The 27,766-nt window shown below is 36.4% G+C and overlaps 1 protein-coding gene across 1 annotated transcript; it reads right to left on the bottom strand.

Moving 5' to 3' along the window:
* Positions 1 to 213: 213 nt before the first annotated feature.
* On the bottom strand, positions 214 to 25,438 carry TRAM1 (translocation associated membrane protein 1; the record flags this gene model as incomplete). The annotated part of the gene is made up of 11 exons (XM_084229554.1): positions 25,062 to 25,438; positions 17,707 to 17,770; positions 16,088 to 16,209; positions 15,849 to 15,965; positions 14,254 to 14,312; positions 12,851 to 12,935; positions 8,307 to 8,377; positions 8,092 to 8,196; positions 7,185 to 7,328; positions 6,689 to 6,849; positions 214 to 287 (listed from the first exon to the last, which is right to left on the bottom strand). Exons 1-11 carry the CDS (start codon positions 25,182 to 25,184, stop codon positions 214 to 216), a joined length of 1,125 nt encoding a protein of 374 aa, XP_084085680.1. The 5' UTR covers positions 25,185 to 25,438.
* Between the last annotated feature and the right edge of the window lie 2,328 nt (positions 25,439 to 27,766).

Here is a 27,766-nt window from a genome sequence, read left to right as displayed (position 1 = left end):
GCAGGTTGCTTAGTCTAAGCTAAAATATTTTTTTCACTCATAGTAATCATCCTCCCCTGAAATGCCCTTTTAAAAAAATGCATGAAACAGTACAATAGCGAGAATCAAAGAGCACAAACTGTATTTTCAAGAACAGGAAAAAAAATCGCTAGTGCTTAAAGATAGTAAAAAGCAAGCTTCTTTGGGGACATCAATCAATTAGATTATAATTCATTATGAAGATTTCTCTTTTCTATTACGGGGAGAATCTGCTCCATTTGAAGTTACTGTTCCATTCACACCATTTTCTGAAAAGAGAAAAAGAATCAGTGTTACTCTTTTATAGATAATCACAAATAGTATCTTTATACATAAAGGTACCTTCAGAAAAGGAATCTTAGAATCATATAAACACACACGCACACATACTCTCACGGTGGTCTTAGGCCAAACTTGCTTACAAGTGCTTTACTTTTTTTTTTTTTTGTGGGACCCTCGCCAGCAGCCGGGGAACAAACCAGCGCTGCAGAGGCTGTGGGCAGCCTCACAGCCCAGCGCTCAACCACTGCGCCACCAGGGGAGGCCCACAAGTGCTTTACTTTTAACCAACACATAAAACCTGGTAGCACATTAAACACAGTAACCTGAAAGTAGTTAAAGGAAAAGTAAGTACAACATGTCAATTATATATCTTTTTTTATAATTTTTTGAAGATTTTATTGATTTTTACATAGAAGAACTGGGGTACAGGCCAGAAGTGTGGAGTGAGAAGATTCACCACCCAGAGTGGAGAGCAGAACAGGCAGATCTACTGAAATACACTGTTGAGGGGAGCAGTGGGTGAGACAGGAGATTTCTGCTGTGCCATGTGGGTCAGCTGCCTGGCCGGGGATTGAACTCGTGCTGCAGTGGGTGCTGATAGTTTCATAGTGCTGAGACTTAAACCCTGCACCACCAGGAAGGTATCTATCTTTTTTTAAAAAAGGTAAAGCAACTACTATTGAATGCAGAAAAAAGTGATAGAAAACTCTAAAGAAACAATTACAATAATGTTAAAGTAGTAGTCCTAAAAACAGAACCTTTGGGTGTGTCTGGTGGTGCAAGGGGTTAAGACGCAATCTATGAAGCTATCCGCAGCCACTGCAGCATGAGTTCGATCCCTGGCCACGGAGATAACCACATGGCACAGCAGACCTCTCATGACTCACCTGCTGTTCCCCTCAGCAGTGTATTTCAGTCGATCTGCCTGTTCCGTTCTCTACTCTGTCTCTGGTGAATCCTCTCACTGCCCCCTCCACCTCTGGCCTGTACCCCAGTTCTTATATGCATAACTAAATAAATCTTTTAAAAAATAGTACCTTTGGTAGAAATAAAAACTGTTTCACATTTGACAGCAAACAAATGAAGTTCTTGGGCCTGTATTTCTTTATGAAATATTAAAAAGTTGGTGTTTAAGACAATGGCTTTTATGTTTAAGTATATCAAGGCCACCTTTAAGCTATGATGGAATAACTGATGTCACACTAACCCTCATAGAAGGGAACTACAAAGATAATTGTTTAAAGGTACTAGAATATAACCAAGGCAGATATGTGTTATTTTTTCCCCAAGGTATTTGCTAACTACTAAATGTGCATGCACTAAGCAAGACTCAGAGAAGTCAAATCCCTAATAAACTACAAAGCTAAAGGGAGAACTGGGAAGCCTCACAATGATGGGGAGACAAAAACCTGAATTCAGGGCCTGTCAAGCAAAGAAAATCCTTATAAATGCTGTCATAGGAATGAGGGCAAGTTAGATCAGATTTGACGAAATATAAATACACCATATTAAATCCAGAGTATTTGCCAATTCATCCAGTGCCAAACTAAGACCAAAAAAAAAAAAAAAAAAAAAATCCTCCGGTGATCCAGATTGGGAGTTATCACACAGGGATGTTAAAAGAACGATGATTAATAAAAATAAGTGAAAAGAGGGCCTCCCCTGGTGGCGCAGCAGTTGAGCGCTGGGTTGCGAAGCTGCCTGCAGCCTCCGCAGCGCCAGTTCAATCCCCGGCTGCCGGAGAGGATTCCACATGGCGCGCAGACCTCTCCTGTCGCCCGCTGCTCCCCTCAGCAGTGTATTTCATCTGTCTGCCTGCTCTGCTCTCCGCTCTGACTTTGGTGAATTCTCTCACCCTCCCGCGCTTCTGACTGTACCCAGTGCTTATATAAATAAATAAATCTTAAAAAAAAAAAAAAGAAGATAATTAAATGGAGAATGGAAATCTTAAACCCTATAACTAGAAAACACAGTACCTGAAAACAAGAATGTATTATGTGAATTTAAAAGCAGATTAGGAACAATAGAAGAGATTAGTGAACTGGAAAAATTGGTAGAAATTGAGAGGAAAAAAAAGAATAGCAAATACAGAAAGCATGGAAAGCTGTGAGAGATAGTGTGTAAAAAGGCTTACCACACATATTGGAGTCCTAGAAGGACAGGAGAAAGAGAATGGAGCAGAAACAATAGTTGAGAAAATAACGGTCGAAAGTTTTCCAAAGATGATAAAAGAAAACAAACTATACAATACAGAGTAGGACGAAAACCAAGAAAATCATACCCAGGTATGTCATGGTACAACTGCCAAAAAATAAGGACAATATTATCAGGCAGGATGGAAAAAAAAAAAAAAAATCCAACCATATGGTGCTTAGAAGAGACAATTAATACTTAAGGACAAAGAAAGGTTTAAAGTAGAAAAATACAGGAAAAGATACACCATGATAACATTTTACTAAAATTAAGTTGGTATAGCTGTAAAATAAATTCAATAATAAAAAAGGACAAATTCAATAGGAATTTATGACAACCTTAAATTACTATATACCTACAACATATTTTTGAAACATTTAGAAGCAAATATGTATAAGCTACAAACATCAATACTTCTTGCAGGACCAGCTGAACAATCAAAAATCTTTTTCTACCAAATAGCAAAGATACACACACACACAAAAAAAAAAACCAGTAAAATTTTAAAAAATTTGACCTGATCCCTATTGTATATAATACCCAGGAAATGCAGAATACACATCCTTTTTAAGTCCAAATGGAACACTTAACAAAACCAAATACATCCTGAGCCAAAATGAAGTCTCAACAAATTCTGAAGAATTGAAATCATTCACAGTATGTTCATAAACCACAGTAGAATAAAGCTAGAAAGCAGCGATCAAAAAGAAAAAGAGAAAATGTCCAAATATTTGTAAATAAAGCAGAGCACTTATAAATAATCTATCAGTCAAAGAAGAAATCACAACTGGAATTAAAAAGACATCAAAACTTGTAAAATACAGCTAAAGTGGTGCTGAAAAAGCAAGTTTGCCCTAACTGCAAGTAATTTACCAAATGGAAGGAAAATCAATGATTTAAAAGCCATCTTAAGAAGATAAACCACAAATAACAAAACAGCAAATTAAACCTAAAGAAAGGGAAATAAAAACAGGAATCAATGATAAGACTGGAAAATCAACACAAAAAGAGAAATGCTGGTTTGTGGCTGGTAGAAAAAAAAAAAACCCAAAACTGAGGCATAAATCACTAATACAGGAAATGAAAAATGGAAAAATCACTAATGGTCCCCTTTTTTTTTTAATAAAAGATTGATTTATTTATACAAGAACCAGGGTACAGGGCAGATGTGCAGCAGAAGGGTGAGGGGATTCACCAGAGATAGAGTGGGAACAGAACAGGCAGACTGACTGAAATACACTGCTGAGGGGAGCAGCAGGCAAGACAAGAGAGGTCTGCCGCGTCTTGTGGGTTGCTCTGTGGCTGATGGGGATCAAATCAGCACTGCAGAGGCTGCGGACAGCTTTGGAGCGCTGCACTCAACCGCCTGCACCACCAGGGAGGTCCGAATCACTTATGTTCTATACTACAGTAAGATATTATGAAAACTTTACATCCATACATTTGCAAATTTAGGTGAAATGAACAAATTTCTTTAAAAAAGTAACTTACCAAAACAGATAAAATAGAAATGTACTTTAATAAATCCATTGTCTACTAAATAGTGTAAATCTATACTTAAAAACCTTACCATAAAGAAGACTCTAGGTGAGATGGTTTCACTGGTAAATTCTTCCAAACAAATAAGAAATAATCCTGATATTATACAAAGGACGAAACTCTGCAACACTTTTTATAAAGCTCATATAACCTTGATATCAAAATCTACCGAGGATGTTACAAATATCCATGGCCTAATTACAGGCCAATCTTTAACAAACATAGATGTAAAAATCCTAACAAAATACCCGGGAAAAAACAAACAAACAAACAAACAAACAAAAAACAAACCCCAGTTCAGCAAAAGTGATGTTTTATCATTATCTGTTTAGATTTATGCCAGGAATACAAGATTGGTATTACATTTGAAAACCAAAACATTACACACATACATACACACACAGTAAAAAAAATATTAAAAAACCTTTATGAATACAGAAGCAAAAATTCTCAAAATACTAGCAAACCAAATCAGTCAACATCTAAATAGGATTACATATATCATGACCAAGTGACATTTACGCGAGGAATGCTTTTGTTGGCCTAATAGTCAAAGATCAACTAACATAATCCATGATATCAACAGAATACAGGACAAAAACTATTTGATGATCTCAGCAGACATAGAAAAAGCCAATGACAAAATCTAATATACTTTCATGATAAAAATACAAACTAGCAATAAAAGGGAACTTTCTTAATCTGTTAAAGGCCATTTGGGAAAACCCAAGATGCTTAATGGTGAAAGACTGACTGTTTTCCCCACTAAGATCAGGAAACAAAATGAGAATGTTGCTCTCATCACTTCTATTCAACTTTGTTCTGAGTGTTTGAGCTAAGGCAATTTGAGAAGAAAATGAAATGAAAGGCATCCTGATTGGTTAGGAAGATCACTGTAGATGATCTGATCCTATACACTGAATATGCAAAGGAATCCAACACAAACAAACCATTATAAAATAAAAAATTAAAAAACAAGTTAAGTTCAGTAATGTTGAAGGATACAAGATCAAATGCAAAAATCAACTGCATTTTTATGCACTGACAACGAACAACCCAAAAATGAAATTAAGAAGGTAATTCTATTTACAAAAGCATTGAAAAATAATAAAATACTTAGGAATAAATTTAGCATCAGAAATATGACTTATACGCCGAAAACAATAAAATTTAATGGAAATAAGTAATGACACCCCAAAATGGAAAGCATACATTTTCATACTGCCCAAGGAAACCCACAGATTCAATGTAATCTGAAAAGCCCAACTGACATTTTCTCAGAAATTGACAAGCTGATTCTAAATTCATATGGAAATCTAAGCGACCTAAAACATGAAACATATTTCCTGATTTCAAAACTTATTATAAAGGTTATCATTATCAATATAGCATGGCACTGGCAAAAGAATAGACATACAGATTAACAGAACCAGGAAAATCAACAAATTTTTACTTTTTTGATCAACAGGTTTTCAATAAAAGTACCAAGTATTTTCTCAAATTGCTCAAGACTATTCATAGAGAATCTTTTCAACAAATGGTTCAGGGACAACTGGATACCAACACACAAAAGTTTAGCAGTTCCCCCCTCCCCACCAAATGTTAAAAATTATCGTATCACTTAACAAATCCATTCCTAGGTATATACCCAAGACAGAAAAAAAAAAAAACCAAAAAGAGGTGTTCAAACAAAAATGAGTACATGAAAACTTACAATAGCTTTATTCGTAACAGCGAAAAAGTAGACATAACTCAAATGTTCATAAACTAATAAAAGGATACGATGGAATATTATCTAATAGGCAAGTGGTTGTCAGGAACAGTGGGAAGGAAGGGGACAGGAAATGGCAGGACATGGGTCCTTTCTTTTTCAGGTGTTCTAGAATCACACAGTAGTTTGCCAACTTTGTGTATATACTTTAAAAACACTCAGACATACACTTTAATTCTCCCTGAATTGACCTATAGATTCAATGTGATTTCAATCTATGATCCCAGCAGGGCTATTTTTTTTTGTGGAAATTGATCAAGCTATAGTAAAACATACGGGAAGCAAAAAATCAAGAATCAGGACATAAACAATGAGATACAAAATTTAGAAGAAGCAAACCAGAATTGACATTTTTAAAAACATAACTTCCTTGTGTAATGGTTCCTAGTGTAACACTGAACAGAAGTCAAAAAAATTATCACATTGTGTTTTCAATTAAAAGTTAAAAGGAGAAAAAAGGTTACTGCAGGCTCAAAGATGAAGGATCAAACAATCAGAAGTTACCAAAAAAAGCCATTTTATTTGGGACTAAAGGAAAGATGGGAAGGGGCTGTAAAGACGTACTCTCTTCCAAATATGAGTAAGGTACTTGAAAACATAAAATTATCACCCTCTAGGTTAGCTGTTCACACAAGGACCTGCACTGGTCTACAGTGGCCCAGGGTTAATAAACACGGAAAATTTGTGAGAGAGAAATTTCGTCTAAAGCTTCTGAGAGGAGTAATTGATGCTAGGGAATCACCAGCCTGAAGAATGGGGTAAGATTACTTAACCTAATTTTTCTAAACAATAGAATAAAAATTTCTTAATAAATTGTAAATTTTAGTAAGATTATAAATTTTTTTTTTCTTACTTCACATTTTTCACAGCTTACTGGATACAAACCTGTTCCTTTTCTAGAAGCTCTGCCTTTAGTCATTGTTGGTTTCTTCTTCACAGTTGGTGCCTGAGAAGTAGAATGTTCCCTCCACCTCCGAAGCTGAAAATTAATGAACTTCCACATCATGAATGCTTGAGTAATGCAAATGGATGCCAGAACAGCAATTCTGAGAAAATTAAGAAATAAGCCAAAAATTGATTGCATCAACACAATGCCATGGAATTAAGCTTTCTATCCCGCTTTGACAATATTAACTTAGTGCTAAATTACCACTGCTAACAAGATTATGTTAACACTATCACATTAATAATTAATCCCATAAGCTAAATAAATGCTTCAGTGCTTCAATTAAACATATGGAACTGCAACCGGAATGAAATCAAATCAAGTGAATATTATTACTACCCCCCATATTTATCCCTTTTTTAGATGGTTCACACCATAAACTGAATACATACTATATATCTGTACAAATAAGAAAAAGTGTTAAATTGACTATACCTTATAGCCAACACATTGAAGTTTCCAGTACTGAAATCCAGCTTTTGATTCTCAGCTCTTGCAAGGCCAAAGCCAACAGTGAGTACCGAAAGAATTAAAGTCAGAAGTCTTCCCAAAACAAAAAGAACCGCCCACAGAGAAAACCTAAGAAAAATATCAAAAACATAAAATTGCAACGACAAGAAGAGATTCCAAGAATCAGATTCCTATCAAGTAAATGCATATTAAAACACCATTTCTTGCTATTCTGCAGAAAGGATTCTGTGAAACGCTACATATTATATCATGCTCTTGGTTATACACAACAAGGTTCCAGAAAGTCCAGTAAAGAAATGTTCTGTTTAACTGATCCCTTTTGTTTGTATAACTATTGTTAGTGATCTTCAGAACTACTGTCGAATAGAATAATTTTGAAAAATAGTAGACAAAATAAAAACTGCTCTAATCAGGACATCCAATTTCCACATAAGAATCCTAGTTCTAGTTGTTTTTAAGACTTCACACTCTTCACAAGTCATACCACCTCAATTCTGTTTTCAGTCCTGTTTTCCTATCAAAATATTTTTTGTATCTTTCAGCCTAGCTAATCAATTAGTTCACTTTCTTCTCAAAATTCACTACCACATTACTTCTTTGAAAGAAAAACATGCAATTAACCATATAGATGTTATAACATAAAAGCCCATGGAACCTTCAGTATGACAAGTACAATATAACACTTTTCTAGTAAGAAAGACTCCATTTTAGAGAATAAAACAAGCTGAATTGCTAGTTTCATTTTATCGCTAGTTTCATTTTAAAACTGCTACTAACAGTTTATAAAGTAATATAATTTCCCACATCATGGACCTTGACAACTAACGCACTGACATTAATTACACAAAAAACAAAAGGCTACTCAACTTACCCTTTCTGATACTTTTCATCACTAAAGTAAAACAGGCGGGAAATGTGGAAAAGAAATTCAACAAAATAATGCAGCACCAAAAGAACAAGTCCTAGATGATTCAAGCTGTTAACAAAAAGAACAAATTTCGAATGCAAAGATTAATTATCAAGTAAGAGAGATTAGCATACTATCCACCCAGTCCACATACACACCCAAGAAAAATCCCAACTCACTTCAAAAGATAAGCTCCAGCAATGTGAAAGAGGTAAAGCCCAATGTAGACAAGCTGACGAGGAATATCTTCCTGTAAAGAACAAATTGCATTCCAGATTAAAACATACTGAAACATGTCCGTTCCTTGAAAATAGGGTGGTAGTGTAAAAAACATACTATTTTAAAAGTAGAAGACCCAAGGGCTGGTCTGCTCCTTACATTCTACTACCCTGCTCATGTACTTCTAACTACATGGCTGTTGCAAGTCACATAACCTCTCTTAGCTTAAGTTACACCTCATCTCTACTATGTGAATAAAACTGGGTTTGCACCAAATCCCTTTTGGTGCTAAGATCTATGGTTCTGCTTATAATAAACACTTATTAAATTTATTAAATGGTACCAATTGATAATCATAATGATGTCCTTCTAATACTAAAATTGCTGTTTATAAGCAGTACTATTTTAATACTAAAGTAGTAGTCATATGTTTTAGTTGATGTTTTTAGTTGCTTTCACTGTCAGCTATAGTCATTAAGCTGTAGATGAAAATTTTATCTTCTCATTTAGCATACCACCTAATTGTACATTCTTTCTCTTAATAACCTTGTAAGCCAAGCATCCTGAAAAATACAAAAGGTAATAGGGATATTATAGCATGATTTTTAAAATGAGAAGTTTTATCTAGTGAATCATCCAGCATCCTTGCTTTTACCATCCCTGTTTTAAGTCAAATTCCTCTGACATTTTTCAACCTTCTTGGGGTTACCAGTCACACTAGAGAGGTGTTTACTTGTCAGAGGCTAACAAAAAAGACCTGTCCATTACCATGGTCTCTAGTACTTACACTTTTGCACAGAGTATGGGAACAGGGCAGAACAGAGGAGGCTGAGTGAAATCTGGCCCTCTTAAGTGGGAGTATATTGTATCAGTTTACTGGCCACATTACAGATTTCAGTTAAGAAGTTGGCATGCCATCCATGAGCAGCTCATCACTACTGGAGAATCTAAAGTCTAGATGAATATAAAAGTGGCTAAAACTTTTTATTTCTCAAGGCATTTTCATATATCACCCAATGATTTTGTTATGTAAATAAGCTTTTTCTACCAGTAGCCAGAAATGACATTTTGCTTATTTGTTTAAGATTAACAAACATTTTTTATAGCTGACTGGAAGAAAACATGTAAATGAGTTACCAGAAAAGTTTTCCCAAGTTCTTACATACATATTTTTTCAACACATTACTTGGAAGCAACCAAGTTCTCACACATTCTTAATGCTAATGTTAAAGCAGTTTATGTAAGAATGAAATCATGGGATAATGACTTAAAATTCTGGTAGTATTATTTTTAAGAAAAATCTAATAATACAGTAAACGTAAATAGATTCTAAAATTACAATTAAGTTCAACTGACATTTTTGGTTGTTATTCCTGCATCTTTTTATTAAAAAGTTCAGTCACATACTTTAGCTTGTTTTCATTAAAAAAATAAAACACAAAACTTTTCTTAACTACACTGTACTAAAAAGCAAACTTTATTTAAACTGAGTATTACATGTATGCTCAAATATAAGGCAAAGATTTCTCCCTAAACCACAGATGGAACATCTCATATTTACATCTTCTTAAAGCTCTCATATTACAGGTATCTATATTGATTGTTTTATTTTCAACAAATTAATGTGAACAAATTATTTTATTTTTGAACAAAAAATATTTGGATAAGGTATGCAGCCTGAAAAAAACCTCAATGTCTTTTCTAAATGCTTACTGAGGAATCAGTATGACAGATGTAAAGATAATATACTTGGAAAAACTAAGATGACTCAAAAAGTGGCTCCTGGTATAAATGACAGATATTAACAACTAAGGTGCATATAAAAGTGTGTTCTTATTATTTAGGGTCAAAGAAGAAAACACAATATTTATGATTTAAAATATTTTACATGATATCCAATTATATGTATGTATAATTTAAATAAACTACTAAAACTAAAATATTTGGTTACTTCATTCACAAATCCCTAAAACCCAGTAAATTCAAGAAACTATATTTTGAATCTTCTCTTCGACAAAATGGAGGGCTAATTTTCTTAACGCATAACTATTATATATAATTAAAACATTCTCCCTAAAAGAAACTTAAAAAAGTCTAACACACCTCTTAAACTGCAACTAACAGTGTTCCTTTCTTCATTTGTCTGTAGGATTGGTTCAAAACAACCACTGTACTAGTTTCTTCCAGTAAAGAGTTCTTCCAAAAATAATTCTCATAGAGTAAATTTTAAGAAACTGTTTAACACATATGCAGCTGTTACTTTCAAATTATGTTAATTACTTGAAACAGTTACTTTCAACTGTCATATGTAGGTGTTAAAAATAGTTTCAGTTAAGTTCTAAATTATGCAAATTATTCCATAAAAATTAGATTGCATTTCTGGAGAAATGCCATCTGGCAGGAATTGATAAGAGTTTTGAGAGCCAAAATGAACAATTTAAAATGCCTCTTTTACATGGCCAGTGACCAAGATATAGACATACAGATTAATAATGAAACCCAGATGTAGTGCATGTGCATGAGTATATAAATATCTAAAGGAAGCTTTACATATTTGTGCCACGGTACAAAGACATGAAGAAAATATGATACTGTCAACAGAACTTTTTGCAGTGATGGAAATGTTCTATATCACTGCTATTCAAAATGATAGACATAAGCCATATGTGGCTAACAAGCACCTGTAATATAGGTGATGTGATCAAGAAAAAGACTTTTTACTTAATTTTTACTTAAGTAAAAATTTTTACTTTTTACTTAATTTTAAACATGGTCAGTGACTACCGTTTTGTACAGCGCCGCTCTAGAACAGCTATGGCTCACATCTGATGGTTACTGAATATGGGAGAATCTAGGGATTTTCCATTATCTTAACACAGTTCAAAGTTATAGGTTTCATGAATCTTCACCCTATACCTTACAACCAACTAAACTAGAAAAACATTTCACTTTAGAAACTAAATCAACAAAAAAAGGGCTTTCAAAATCCATAGCACATGAACCCTGATTTGGTGTTGCTTTCTAATTGTAGCACACGTAAACAATGACAGACACACCGGACACAGAAAACCATGGACACAAATCATGTTTTGCAAATCAAGCACTATACCTATTAATTATTTGCAGTATTTATAGAAATAAGCGTTTGCAGCTTTTGAGAAGGTAAACTGACCACTGAAAAATTTATTACATTTTTATGATGGAAAACTTTTCATAAGGGGATTGAAAAAAACCTGAAAAATGTAAATATACAATCAACAAATATAGTATGATGAAGCCCCATGTACTCATAACCCAGCTTCAACAGCTGTCATGGCAAAACTTGTTTCAGACATATCGCCACCCACGTATCATGTCATATATGGGAATTTAAAGCAATCTCCACCTCCCTCCCACAAAGTGGGAATAAAGGCACTTGATTAATGTATGAGGTAAAAGGCACTCCAGGAAAAAGAATCGATGTGCTATGATTAGAAAATCAGAGATTACTGGTATAAATAAAGTTAAAGGAGAGAGTAAAGGGAACCAGGAAAGAGGTGGCATAAAAACCCCTCGAGCCCAGGTGAGCAGCTTGATTTTAGCTAAAGCTATAGGGTCAAAGTATTGGTTTTAAAGGCGAAAGGATTAAATACAGGAAATGAAGTTGACATTAAAGGTTACTGCAGTTTTCCAGTAGTTTTTACTTACTTGTACAATGAAACAAACATTTTTCCCACATGTTAAATAGGGAATGCTCTACCCATTTCGAGAAAAGCTTCACTGGTGAATATTAAACTATGGTTAATTTATTTAGTTTTTAAAGATTTGTTTATTTATGAATACAAGAGCTGGGGTACAGGCCAGAGAGGGGTGTGTGTGTGTGTGGGGGGGGAGAGGATTCACCAGAGACAGAGTGGGAAACAAAACAGGCAGATTGACTGAAGTACACGGCTGAGGGGAGCAGCGGGCGAGTCAGGAGAGGTCTGTTGCGCCATGTGGGTTGCTCCCTGGCGGGCTGGGGGATTGAACTCGTGCTGCAGTGGCTGCGGACAGTTTCATAGGTTATGTCTATCCCTTGCACCACCAGGGAGGCCCTGGTTTAGTTCTTTAAATACTAAACTTTTGTTTGGGATTATATATAGAACTGTCAGTTCTAAAGTAATATGACTAATTCTTTGGTCTCACTTGTGAATTTGCTAAGAATATCAATACTTAAAACCAATATTACATTTTAAAATTTGTTTAAATTTTAATTTATTTTAAATTACCACTAATATAATTTTAAAACAAGCTTAATTATGTATCAAATGTAAAAGATCCTCCTCTAATCTAAAATCATGACAAGAAGCTTCTTTTAAGAAATACTTAAGTATATTTAGTCTTCCCGGAAAGAGGAGAAAGATGTGATGGGGAAGAATTGATGTGAGAAGGAAAGAGTGAGGTTATGTACAGAAATGTTTTAGAGCGACTTCACAAAAGGAGAAAAATGCTAAGACATTTCTAAAATTATAAAATCCCAGCTTACTTTTTTGGTTTTCTGGAAGTAGAGTTCGGGAAAAGAATGAAACCAGTAAGCCAACTGTGATATGTAGAAAAACTTCATTTGAAATCTGCACAACACAAAAAAGTAAAGATTACTTTCAAAGCACACTATTTTTAAAGAATTAAGTAAAAATAAACACTGGAAATAACACTGTGTTATTTTGGGCCCCTTTATAATACTCTGTGTACCTTTAAACAACTCTCCAACAGTCATTTCCCGTTCCCCTAGGATATTCCCAACATCAGTCAGTCCCTTTGGATTGAACAGAAGCAAGGACTTTATTTGCAGAACTCTGTTAACATGCAAGGTGACTGGCAGAAACCAGAGCCCCTTTGTCTATTAGCTAACTGACACTGATTACTATGTCAAGTTAGCGACTAAAAACAAGGAATAAAACTGAGGGAGTCAAGTCAGAGATCTATAAGGTTTCAGCAAAAGGAAAATGGGAAGGGCAAAAAAGACTGACACAAAAGTGAGGGTGCAGAGATAAACAATCGCCAGAAACTGGTATAATCCTGATTTCAAATATCCCCTGCCTTTTCCTTTTTTTTTTTCCCCCCTTCCCTCCTTCTCAGCTTTTTCTTAGGGAAATCTGGTAACTCTATCTGGTTGGAACACTAAGATAGCCCCAAGTAAATGGAGGCCAACCAGAACTGAAGAGAGGAATAAGGCATAAAAGGGTTCCTCTGATAATATATCTTAACCAGTCTAGAATCAATAGTGTTCTCTTTACATCACACCCTTCTGTGCTGCTTTCTTTTTATTCTCCCTATCCCTTCTCCTCCAGAAGTCTAAAATAGAAAACAGAAACCAATCTGAAAAATTAGGGGGAGGAAGAGATGATGAATGGTGCCCCATATAAATATGATGCTTATAATGTCATTTTTAAAAAATTTATTGACTTAATATAACTTAAAAAATAAGAATGACTCAGCTGAGTGGGTATTACTTCTGGACTTAAAGATATGCCATATCAAGGGTCATGTTATCCCCTTCATATATTTTCTCTAGTTTTCATGTCATAATGCATTTACCAAATACTGTCTAGGTGATACACCTGCAGCCTGGTACAATGAGGACTAGAAAAGAGATTGAGGCAAAGAAAAAGAGCAAAAGTATGGAGATGACAGAGCAATGGAAAGAAAGGGAAAACAGTACTAAATTAAAATTGTTAAAATCAGTTTTCTTCAGCTAATCAACATGTTGAAAAAATTATATACTTGAAAAAGGTACACAGGAATTCTTTGCTTATGGAGATGGGACTGTCAAAGACATACCTAGTGTATGGATTTGTATAAGATCCCAAAGTAAATAAGAATTAATTTTACTTTTAAGTGACATGACCATGGTCCATAACTCAGAAAAATCTGCTAACAATGACTTACGTCATCAGGTTATGAGGATAAGCCCGCCACAAGATAGTTGGGTCAGATATGTAATTTTCCTAAGAAAGATGATACAAAAATTAGCCGATGAGTATGCAAACTTTCTGGAAAATCAGGCAATATTTCAATTTTTTTGAACATTTATAATTTCCCACATCAAATTCCAAAGAGCCCACTCAAGTCAAACCTTAGTTGTTTCAGTTATTTTCAATTCAACTAAACTGTTTACTTTAGCAGAGTGAAAATCAATATGAGATAGAAAGTTAAAGAAGACATAACTCCTGGTCTTCCAAATTTTTTCAGTCTAGTAAAGTGAAAAATACATGTATGCAAACAAATATAAAACAACCTAAAAACAGTAACGGTGCATAGCAGAAAATACAATAGCTACGAAGAGATGAATTTTATCTTGGATAATCAGAGAAGGATTTCTGGAAAGATGTAATGCCTGACAGGACACAAAGAAGGATCAAAGACCAAGGTTATGTCCACAAATTAACTAAATTCTTTTTTTTTACATAACCAGATCGATTCAGTGAGAATTATTGTATATGTTTAAAAGAAATCTGAACCGACCAATCTTTAATAGCACCCCAAATTTATCTATCTTTTATATCCTGGAAAATTTACTTTGCATGTTTACATATTTATTCATCTCTAACATGGTAATTTAAAAAAAAAAATATGTCTACTCTTGGGAACTCATTACATAAGAAAATTCTGTCTGCATAGTCTTTCATTTTAATATATATTTGCAAAATTATAGATCAGTTTTTCTGCCCACTTGTTTCCAACTTTCTCATCAAAACAGAAATTTCCCTTATAGTATAAATGTATTCCATAATGTATTTATTAAAAATAATGCTGATTGTATATCTGACACTAACTCCATACTCTTTTTTTTTTAAAAAAAAAAAGAGTTTTATTCTGTAACGGGTTTATAATTGAGCAATAAAGTTTCTCTGTTACCTAATAATCAAAATTTGGTCAATAAATTATCATTCTAAAAAAAAAAATATGTTTCCTGATAAACTCAAAAGTATGTAAACTATGGAGACCATATAAACTTAGTACTAACACTAAAGTAGATAATGCCACCCTTCCCTCATTACACCCTTCCCTCATTAGAATGATACACTTAAAGGTTTTGACCGCCTTAACTAAAAAGGTATACAGCATTTTAAGTTGCTTGGAAAATACCTGGCCTACTTTTAAAGGGGGAAAGCCCTATAGTGTTCATATAACTTAGTAAAAGTATCAATGACATCTTTTTGTTAATATAGACATATCAGTAAAGGACTACAAAAAATTTTAAGAAAAAGTTCATATTGACCAAAAATGAATAAAGCTCTCTGAAACATTTAACAGTTTGACATTTTTGTTGAATAAAAGCTAACAAAAAGAAATTTAATGCTGAAACCTGATTTATACTAGTTCAAGAGCAGAATTCTAATCTTAGATAAGAGAGGTAAAAGAACAGGGATTTTCTAACATTCAGGATTTGCTTATGAACATTCAAAATAGGACATCACTTTCTGTTTTTAATATAATATAAATACTTTTGAATGATGATATTTAAGTATATACATACTTACAGATATTAGAATGAAGGTGCCCCAGATACAAGAAAAAAGGTAGAATGCACTAAGCTGACCAGACTCATTAAACTTGCTGTGCTTTGTTTTGGAGAAGTGCATTCGCCTATTAATTTTCTAAAAATAAAAGCAACCATTAGTAAATAAGAATATATTATAAAATATATTTAATATGTGACTATCATAGTGTAGAGAGCTAGTATTTCACAAAGTATAAATTTCTAAGATTGAATACTTACATCCAACACATACTCTTGAATTATGGCATGAATAATTATCGCCACTAACATGTAGAAGAAAACTGTAGCCAAATCTTTGATACCATAGTAATAAAGGGACGCTGATTCAGTAGCTTGTTCTTCTGAAGGCCAAAAAGGACAGGACACACATACACAAAAATATACATAAGATTATAAAAACAGCACTAAATACAACACAGTTATGGAAACAAACAAAAGAAGACTACCTTAATAAATAAGTTCTACATAAACACAGTAGGTAATTTGCTTTTGGACATCTTGAATCTTAGGAGCAATGAAAATTGAGACTATCAATAGCTCCAGAAATTACAAAGACTTGACACATGTTAGTTACAGCCACCAAAGACCAAAAAAAACAGGGACGGGCCATACTCAGATCCCTGGGAAGACTGTAAATTTCATTATCACCCCACAAGTAGAAATTAGACTATATTTAGGTTAATCAAACTTATACTTAGCATTTTTGCATGTCTTTTCAAACAACTTTTCGAGCTTTCTACTTTTAAATGAAACACATTATGATCCTCACAGAAAAACTGATTTAACTTACATTCGATTTAACTTTAATCTATAAACAGTAAAGAGAGAAATAAATAAGCAATTAAAATTGTTTTAATCCTTGAAATTGCTGTAATTTTTTCAGAACAAATCTTAATCAAATAAGGTTTGTGAATTGTGAATTGCTGTCACTTGTTCTGAAGCTATCTTTATGAGGACTATTTGGGTAAAAGCTTCTATTTCTCTCTGGCATATACAAAATTCAAAACAACTTTGTGGTTTTGAGTAATATGATATCTAAGTCACTAAATCAAATATTTACAAAAACTAAAGCTGGAAAAAAAAAAACCCAAATGATTGTTGTATAACTGATCTTATATTCTGAATAAAGAACACATTTATCGCCTGAATGTTAATATTTTATTAAGCAAATACCCCATCCTCCACCCATGCGAGTTAACTATATATATTATTATATTCAACTATGGTCAACTTATCTTAATACCTGATTTTCACACAGCAAAATTTAGAAATAAAATTTTCTAAAATAAAACCTGTAAGTGTAGTTATGATGAGATGTCCAGATAACTCCTAGAGCTTACTCGCACACTTTCTAGTAAAAATAACTGTCAGAGGTACAGTACAAGAATGTGAAAAAAAATAGACAGCCGTCTGCAGACGCTGCAGCATGGTTCAATTCCTGGCCGGCCGGGGAGATACCCACATGGTGCGGCAGACCTCTCCTGTCTTGCCTGCTCCTCTCCTCAGCAGTGCTTTCGGTCCGTCTGCCTGTTCTGCTCCCTACTCTGTTTCTGGTGAATTCTCTCACGCTCCCACGCCTCTGGCCTGTACACTAGTTCTTGTATAAATAAACAAAATCTTTAAAAAAAAAAATTCGGTTTTCATATAATGTAAGGTGAAGTTAACCCAAAACATCAAATCTTATCTTGTACTACAAAAAAATCACCAAAATAATGTTCAGTCTAAGCACAAATGAAATCTGTGAAAATTACCAAAGAACCTGCGTTCATGAAAATTTACAAGTTAGTTTACCTTAATTCTTCTACTTAAATAGAAAATTCTGAAAGGAAACTACATACCTGTTGTAGGGAGGGTAACATTGTATTGAAGAGTAACAAAAATAATAGAAGCTTTTGCTGTTATCTAGAAAGGAAAAAAAAAAAAGAGATCAAGTCAGTTTGTGAAATTATCCCAAATCCCAGATCAGAAGATAAAACCACTACAAGGTTTTCTCTGCAAATCTAAAACCAAGGGTACCCTAAGTTCCTATGATACCCTGACATGTACAAATGGAAATCCATATCACCAAGGAGTCACTGGGAGTTAACATAATTCATCAGAGCATTCTGAAGTTTAAATGAAATTGTGTAATTCATTCTGAACTTTAAGATTTCAAGAGACACTGCAGTTTCAGGAAACAGTGACTTCACATGTAATGACTGTCTACTCTAGACCTGTACAAAGAACACAAGGATCATTATGAAGAAAAATTTTAAATAATAATAATAAAAAAAAGGAAGCACAGGGCATGTGGTCTCTGTGCATGTTAATCTCCCATACACTGCGGCAGAGTTAAATGGTCAAACAAGTGTTTAACTGACCTGACTATTGGTAAAAGTGATTGGAACAGAAAAATGGAATACTTACTCAAGAAATAAAAACAAAGATGAATGTTACAACCTCTGATGACTACAAGCTCAGGTCAGGAATACAGGTAAACAAGCTATTATAACACTGTAGAATCAGTGCCAATGTGTACTCAAGATAAGTAACAAACTTTTTTGGTTTTTGCTTTTTTCCTGGGATAGGGAATAAGGAATGTTTTGGAAAGCGTTCTCAGAGGATGTGGTATGGGAGAGGTCTCTTGTTGGAAAATAGAAGTCCCCTAGGCTCACAAAGAGGGATAGAAAGAGCAGTACAGGTAGTCGAAATAGAAAGTACACAGATCAAACAGGAGCAAACACAAGAACTGGCACAGGCTACACATCAGGAAGTGGTTTTAGAAAAGCTTAGAAAAGTTACCATGTGCTGTAAAGGGCCTGGCTTGTTGAGCTAAGTAGATTTTATTTTAGCATAACTAGAACATTTTGAGGAGGGGGAGTTCATTTGTGCTTCTTAGAAAGATGGCTGGCCATGGCCTACTAAGTGGAAGTTTCTCAAGTTCCTCATGGATCTTGTCACACTGCAATCAGACTCATGTGTGATCACATTAACTCTTTCGCTAAGCCCACCATTCCTCCACACACTCCCTGAGGGATTCCTATTCTTTATAATAAAGAACATAATCTTTAGTGTGGATCATACAACAATCCATGGTCTGACCCTTCCCCTCTGCCTCTCCAGTCTCATCTCAGACCCTTTACTCCTGCTCCCTTGCCTCTTGTAATTCCTCCCACCAGAGTCTATACACAATGAAGTTCTATCTACAACTGCTGGAAAACCTTTCCACTTCAGGCTCTCTCAGGTCAAGCATATCTTTTCAAGGAAGCCTTCCCTGAATCTTAAGAGTAGGTCGTTTGCTTTGTTAGGCCATATTCCTTTCCTTCAAAACACACACTTTGGTGTGATTGTATTCATTTCCGTCCGACTCATTAGAAAGTAAGCTCCATGAGAGCTATTTCTGCTCATCACTATATCCTTTGAGCCCAGCATGGAATCTGGCACATACTAGACAACTCATCAACGTTATCAAATAATAGATAAAATGTAGATCGGCGTAAACATGGAGCTTAAGTGTAAGATTTCTGAAGAGACAATAAGGCCTGAACTCTGAATTAAGGCAGTATTTTTGAGGCAGAATAAAAGCTTGGTGAGCAAGATGGAAGGGATAAATATTATTTATGGATGCTTATAGCTTGAACAACTAGGTGAAAAATAATACCATTAGTAAAAATGTGTAACAGTAGGTTTTGGCAAAACAACAAATGGGTTTTAGGTAAACATATTTCTGAGAGAGATATACGGTTAAAAGAACCAAAAAAGCCTGGAACACTGCAGGGAGACTTTGGTCCCTATTTTAAGAAAATATTGAAGCTGTGGAAGTAAATAAATCACCTAGAGAGAGGGTATAGTATTTGTAGAGAAGACAACATCAGAACCTTGGAGAAATAGTTGGCAGCAAAAATAAGAAATGATCAGAGAGGCAGAAAGAGAACGAAGAAAGCTTAATGTCCCTTAATTTCCCATGGGGAAATGTTTTTTTAAAAAATTCAGTGAACCAAGTCAAAGTTTCGAGAGATGTAGCAGGAAAAGAATGCAGTAGACTGTACAATTCAAGAAACCATCAGTGGTAACAATTTGTGCGATTCCAAAGAACAAGTCTTATCACAGTGACTGAAAAACATAAGAGTAATAAAGTTTCATCTAGCAGTAAATGCCAGGTCAAGATTTAAGTTGGTTTTGTGATGGGAGAGATTGAATTTGTGTGAGGCAATCAGGGAGATGCCAGGAAAAGGTAGAAGTTAAACCTATATGGGGATTATGGAGTGAAATGTAAAGATAGAAAATACCAATTAATTTTGAACAATTTTCCTTTTAGATAGGAAAGGAGGTAGTAATGGATGAGACAGAGAAGACAGAGAAGTTCAATAGGAAGAAACTGAAGAAATTCACACCTGATAAATTCTTAATTTCCCTGTGGAAAAAAGCAGCAATGTCATCTGTTACGCACAGTATGGGACCGGAAAAGTATTTACTTTCTATAGGAAAGGAGCTGGCCAGGGAAAAGTAAAAAGATCACTAGGTGTTAGTGATGTTTAAGGTTAGAAACTTTTGATTTGTACTATTATCTATCAGCACGAGTGTATGACTTTCCTGGCAATCTTGGAGATCCATCAATGGGGCGGCACAGAAAAGGCAGATGCCAGGATGGATTTTTGGATGGATAGTTGCAAGATTAATATGAAGAAAGACTAAGAGTCTCACAGCGTGAGGAGAGTGTGGACAAGAAGTTAAAGCCTACAGGAAGAAAAATAAAGAAATGAGGAGACTAATATATTGGGATAAAAAGAAAGGGACCCAAGGCATTGTGCCAGTGTAGACTAGGTAGAGAGCTACCAAGTGAGCATTAGAAAGAGGGAGGGGGAACAACATGTAGATTGTGGCTGAGCTCTGCTATACTGGATTTCAGGATTTGAAAATAAGGCAGGCCTGCATCAGAAAGTCCAGGGTATAGCCAGTAAAATGAGATGCTTACCTGAGCTAGGTAAAGATCACATAGGCCAGTAAGGCCTCTGTATCACAATTTGGGCTGTTTGGAAGGATGAATTAGAACAGAACGATTGCATAAGCTTCCAGGGTAATACTGTTTCAATTGATGATTTTAATAAAGTTTTGATCCTATATTTCCCTTTAACATCCTATTAATATATGTGTGTTTATGTATACATATAGGCGTGTACATCCACACACGTCTCCATATCCCTTTTTCTAGCTTGGAATATGATGTTACTACTACCATAACTAAGGAAATGTCTTGTTTAGAAGTCTTTTTAAACAAGAAGTGAAATTTCTGAAAGATAAATTTAATTTCAAATCCTAAAATCAACAAAAATTAAATTATCCTTTTATACTAGACTTCCAAATAAAATTCAAAGCTGGCTTCTAGTTACGTTAGCATATAACATTAAAAAGGAAACATACAAACTACATACCTCAAAAAACTTTTTAGAAAAATTAATAATCATGCTCGTAGCCATTTCCTGACCTAGCCTCACATACAGCTAGCACTGTTTTCAATCAAACTAATACTACAAGTGATTAACAGTAAGACAAACTAGTTTCAATAAAATATGCTACAGAAACATATAATGCATTCACAAAAGTAAAAATAACTGAGTTTATGACTGTTTTGGACATTTATAGCACTGCTTTTCATTTACAAGAGAAAATGAGATTTATTTAGATATATTTCAAATACGTTATTTCAAACGCTAATGAATTATCTAATTCTATGCTGGTTGTAGTATCATGTATATCACAATATTTCTTTAATTAAGCCACCAGTTAGATATTGGTATCTTTTCTTGTTATACAGATGTTAACTATTTTATGCTTGCTAGAGGAAGGTGTGACTATTACAATGACTAGATGCCTGAATGATTAAGAATGATAAGGAGAATTTCTGAATATCAAGTCCTAAGCCCCCACCAGCTTGTATTACATTCTTTAAAAAAAAGGGGTGGGGGGGAAGTGAGCATTAAGGTAAGCCACGCTTTAAAAAAAAAAAAAAAAAAAAAAAAAACCTCCAAAACTGTTCTAGGATTGTCATAAACAATTGTAATTGTTGTTAATGTACCCTAAAGCGGAATGGCACAAATAAACCTAGACTGAATATCAGAAAAGTAACTCTTCACTACTGTTGCATATCTGCATGTTCAGAAAGCTTCTGAAGCATCCTTAAATTCTTTGATTATTCACATTTTCCTAACTCAAATATGAAACCATTAATTATAAAACATGACTTGCAGTATGTGGGCAAATACTAATTATACTAAAACCATAATTTTAAAATTCAGAAGTGATTTTTGATAACACGAAGTTTTCTAGAATGAAACTCATATTTCCCCCAAACAGACTAATTCTTTGGCAAACTTTTCAGTACATATCATTTCTTTGGATGCTAAATGTTGGACAAGTTTCTCACATACAAATGTTGTTTTTTATTTTCCAACTCCAGCAAATATCTAAGATTATCGAAATATCTAATATTAGTAATAGCTACCATTTATGACATGACTCTTGAAAGTCCAGCCATGAAGTAGGCATTATTCATATTAATTTGATTCTCAGAGTAACCCAATGAACTCCATTTTACAGAAAAGGAAACAAGTTCTGGGAAGTTAGATAATATAACCTTGGTCATCTAGTTAGCAAGCTGCATAGCTCTACCTTGAACAGAGATCCCTTCAGCTCCAGCATCTATGTTTTCACTCTCTATATTGATTCTTCATTTTTGGCTAGTAATACAGTATATGTTATTGGTTTGTCAATTCACCATAAATCCTATGACATTTCCTCAATATATTTACACACAAAGGCTTAACAGTTTCGAAAAAACATCAACTCACCACTATTCTAGCACAAATGCTATAATTCTATAATTATGTTAACTTTGAGAGTTAGTAATTATTTTAAAAATCAAATAGCAAAACCATATGTAAAGAACATGCTTTCCAATCCTAAAATACTCAGAAAGCAGTTTAAAATGCTTTTTAAAACCGAAGCTTCCCTATGTGAGGTAAGCAAAACCTAAGAGATTAACATATGGCACGTAAAATGTACAACCTGCACAAACTTCCCTTTTCTGTACTATTTTAACATCATATATACTTAAACAACCCTTTTGAACTGACTTTAACCCTTTAAAACTGACTTCTATTTAAATCTTCATTATGTCTGTATAGATATTCAAATTTTACATATTTACAAAAGGCAAAAATCCACTCACTGTCACCAACGTATAGGTGGTGAACACACTAGGAGAGAACAAGTATTAAAAAACACACTAGTGAGAGAACAAATATTTTACATAAAAGCAAAGTTCTAAGATTTCTAAGTGTCAGCATTACTGATTAACATCCATTTCATTGAAAGCATTGCAACTATACCTTGCAGGTATTATTACTACTAAATTATGTTTGAAGTCAGGAATTATTATCATGTATGGATGGGTTAAGACAAGTTTAACAAAATTGTTGACTACATTGTGTATACCAAGGTATTTTAGTATGAAAGTAGAGTACAAAAATACAAAATTCAGAAAGTGAGTACCAATGTTTAGCATTGCATTTTCAGTAATATTCATATACTTTTCAATAATACATTTCAATAACACTCATGTATAGTACTTGATAAACCATTAGATGCCTTCACACCATGTTATACAACAGTGGTTGTGAGAAGAGCAGAGGTGATATTATTTCCTTACTAGAGCAGAAAAATTGAGGCTTTGACTTTGGTCACTCAGTAGATTAAGCAGCACAGGCCCAGTTTAAATGAAGCCCAGGACATATGTTACTTTCCTTCTACCTTCACTTCCTCTACCGAGGAAGTGGATACACATGACACCATAAGGAATTTTAAAAATCTCTATCTGGATCCAGAAAAGCCCATTTGAAAAGAAGCAAAAATAAACGAAACTACAAAGTTACCCAGCACTATTAAAAAACCCCAAACGGGCGCCATTAAAAAAAATTCCATCTTTTTGGCCCTTGGCAGTTTCATTCCACTAGTTTTTCAAGAATTATTAATGTCCCTCATCCAACCAATATATTTTTTAGCACTTCTACATCCCAGGCACGACTCTAAGCATTAGAAGTTAACAAAATGAAAAAAGAAAAAAAAGAAAAAAAGAAAAAGAAAAAATGAAAATTTCTGTCCCCACTGAGGTTACATTGCAGAAGGGACACAAACAATACGTAAAATTAGTATGCCTGATGGGGCAGAGGGGCTACACAGGAAAACAAAAAAAGGGTAACAAGATATGGGCGTCTGTGCTGGGGAGCGAGGGGGGGAAAAAAAACCCGTAGGTTGTTACACGTTCACCTCGCAAAGTTTATTACCCTCATTCAACAGCTGTTAAATAAGTCATCAAGATACTCCATACGTGGGAGGTGAATTTACACACTCCTGACATTTCCATCCTTTCATACTTCAAGAAACAAAAAGAAAATTACTCGACTCCTCGGCACTGCAATTCAGAACCTCGACTGACGGATCAGATCATATTTCTTGAGAAAAGGAAAAAAAAAAAAAAAAAGCAAAGAGTGAGGAGGGCAAAAGTTTGGTCACTGACGGGTAATACCCCCGCGAGGGCGCGAGCACGCGAACAATCGAGGGCGCCGAGCCCGCGGCCACCGCTCGCTGCCCGCGGCCACCGCCCTTCCAGTGGGCAGCAGGACCCAGGCTCCCGGCCCCGGCGGCTCCTCGCTGACCCCCACGCGATCCCGCCGGGGATGCCCCGGCAGGCGGCCGGCGCCCTCGGCCCCCCCGCCCCCCCCTCCAAACCGCCCGCCGCCCCAGCGGCCGCGGCCGGCCGCCCCCTCCCCGCCCACCCATCCGCGCGGAGCCAGCTCGGCGGCTCTAGGGCCGCCCCCGCCGGCCGCCGGCCCCTCGCCGGCTGCCACGTAACCCTTCGCGGGAACCAGGAACTGCGCGGCGCGGCCGGCGGGAGGGGGCGCCGGCGGGAGGAAGGTGTGCGCGCCGGGGATGGGGGCGCCCCCGGCCCCCGCGGGCGGCGGCCAGGCCCGCCCCGCCCGGGCTCCGCATCCCCAGGCCGGCGGGGCAGGGCAGGGCAGGCCGGGCGGCACCTCCTCCCGGCCGGAGTCCTCGGCGGGGCCGGGCCGCGGGGCCGCGGCCGGCGACCTGGGCCGGAGCTGGGGGGGGGGGGGGGGGACGCGGCCGGGCCGACGGTTGGGGCGCGGGGCGAGCTCACCTCGAACATGAGCCCCAGCAGGAAGACCATCGCCACGCAGGAGACGATGTCCGCGTGATTCTGCAGGATGAATTCGTGGCTCAGGACCGGGGGGCTCTTGGTGCTCTTCTTGCGAATCGCCATGGCGAGGCCGCCGCCCGTGCCCGCAGGTGCTCCGCCCGGCTCCGCGCTCTCCGGCTGCTCAGCGCCTAACTGCCGCCGCCGCCTCCCCCTGGCTGCGCCTCAGAGCCCCGCCGCGGCCGTTTGCTGGGGCTTCACTTCCCATCCCACAGCCAGTACGCAGCCGCCGGGGCCGCCCGGAAAAAAAAAAAAAAGAGAGAGAACGAAAAAAAAAAAAAAAGAGAAAACTGAGCCCACAGCGGGGACGAGCATGCGCACTGGGGAGACGGTGCTCTCTCGTGCCGCGGGCGCCTCTGTGCGCCCACAGCGCCACCTGGGGGCCGGAGGCCGCAGGCCCTCAGTCCCTCGGGTTTGGAGGCGTCTGAGCCGTGCGCCCCTGTGGCGCGTCGGAGCGGGGGTTGGGAGTCGTTTGGGGCTCGAGCGTTTTCTGCTTTCTGGGCCACTGGTTGAGTTCGTTGCGGGCCTGAGAGCGGCCACGCGCTGTGGCCTGCACGGGCTCCTCCTCGCCTTCCTGAGCACGCTGGGCTTTGGTGTCCTTACTTGCTTCCATTACTGATAGTTACTGTGGAAAACTATTGCCACCATCAAGATCATCTACACCACAGGACTGCAACCTGACTGCATAAGGGTACAACCCATTTTTTTAATTTTATCTCCTACCTTAAAAGTTAACTTCAGAGTTAAGCACTGCTGGGAACTTTTTCTTCATAGACTTGAACTGTTTGGTGGTTTTAAAGAACAATTTCTATGTGGTCCTACCTACCCATCTTCATCCCTAGCCCCACTTGCCAAATCTAGAAACAAAGTCTTCCACAATGATGCCTTTCAGCGTCTTTTCACATGAAACTATTATCAAATCCAGGCAATTCTGTCTCCCCCCCTTTCCCAGTGCCACAATCTCAAAAGGACGTTTACCTCTTACAATTTACAAATCTAGTTAACAGCTCAGTGATTAAGAACATGGTTTTTTTAATTAGAATTTTACCACTTACTACCCGTATGATCATGTACAAGTTATTTCATTTCTGTGAGGCTTGAATTCCCTTTTTTTGCCTATTCATTTATTTAAAAAATACTTATTGGATTTCTACCATGTGTTGACACTAGACGTACGGAGCTAAACATTTAATAGCAATTAAATGAAAAGATTCAAGGAGCGTGCTAAGTAGAGTTAGGGCTCCATAATTTTTAGCTAGTATTGTTTTCCTCCTTTCTGTTCAAAGGATTACTATTTTCACTTTCCTTCAAGTCACCCTTTAAGTTTTACATCAGAATGATACCTCTGGCAGGTTCAAAATTTCTCTGTCCTCATGGAAAGCGAGCATGACTGAATCCCCCTATGTGATTTTGACCCTGCCTACCCAAGGAGGTTCAAGCTCTCTCTGTAAGCTCCGGTCTCTTACCAGCATAACTGGCTTCACACAGTAAACATACTACAGTATACTGTCTTCCCATGTTTTTTCCTGGCTTTGTGCCTGCTGCTGCTTCTGTCTGCAATGTTTTCTCCTCTCCCACCATATACTCAGCAAACTCCTGTTGTTCTTTTAAGTCTCATATAACTGACCTCATCTTTGAAAACTTCCCTGACTTCCGTGACTGACCTAGGCAATCTGTTTTATGCTTTGATTGTAGTTTTAAAAACAGTTTTATCAAGATTTAATTTACATCACATAACCCACCAATTTCAAATGTACATATCAATGGTTTAAGCTATTTAAAAAGTTGTTCAACCATCACTATACACTTAACTTTAGAATATTTTTAATCATCCCCTAAGGAAACCTTGCACATTTTACTAATCACTCTCTATTAACCTTTACAGTCTTGGTATTTGTTGGCAAGTTAATCTACTTTTCTTCATTTCTAGGTTTGCTTATTCTGGGTATTTCATGTAAATAGAATTGTGCTCTTTTTTTCACTGACTTTTTTTGCCTTGCGTAATATTTTTGGGGGTTGTTCCACGTTATAGCATGTATCAGTACTTCACTTTTAATGCAAAATAATATCCTTTGTATGGATGTATCACATCTTATTTATCCATCCGTTGATGCACATTTCGTTTATTTCCATGTTTTTTGGCTATTGTGAGTAATGCTGCTATGAACAAGTTTTTATCTGAACACTTGTTTTCAAATTTTTTGGTATATATTCAATAACTAGGAATTGCTGGTCATAAGGTAACTTTATGTTTAATATCCAAAATGACTGCATCATTTTATGATCCCATCAGCAGTGTATTAGGGTTCCTATTTTTCCACAACCTTGCCAACATTTGTAATTTTCTGTTGTTTTTTTAATGTATCTCTGTTTTGCAACCATCCCAGGCCAGGTAGGTTCACTGTCAGTTCAGCCAGCTTAAAAGAGAACCTTGGAACACTTGGCATCATCCCCATGGGTTTTTTAATAGTATGCAGGAGAAACAAGACAGTAGGGAGACATCAACTTGGGCCCCTGCGAATCTCTATATGCTTCTTCCTTTGGGCTTTCTCTAGTGTTCTTTAGTAGCCTCTTCCTCTCACAGCCATTGCTTGTCTTCTCTTAGCTATTCTCCACCACACCCGATCTCTGTGTGATGCTGCCCTTAT

This window comes from Talpa europaea (assembly GCF_964194135.1).
Source record: "Talpa europaea genome assembly, chromosome: 3".
Classification (NCBI taxonomy): Eukaryota; Metazoa; Chordata; class Mammalia; order Eulipotyphla; family Talpidae; genus Talpa; species Talpa europaea.
This window is presented reverse-complemented; position numbering and strand designations above follow the sequence as displayed.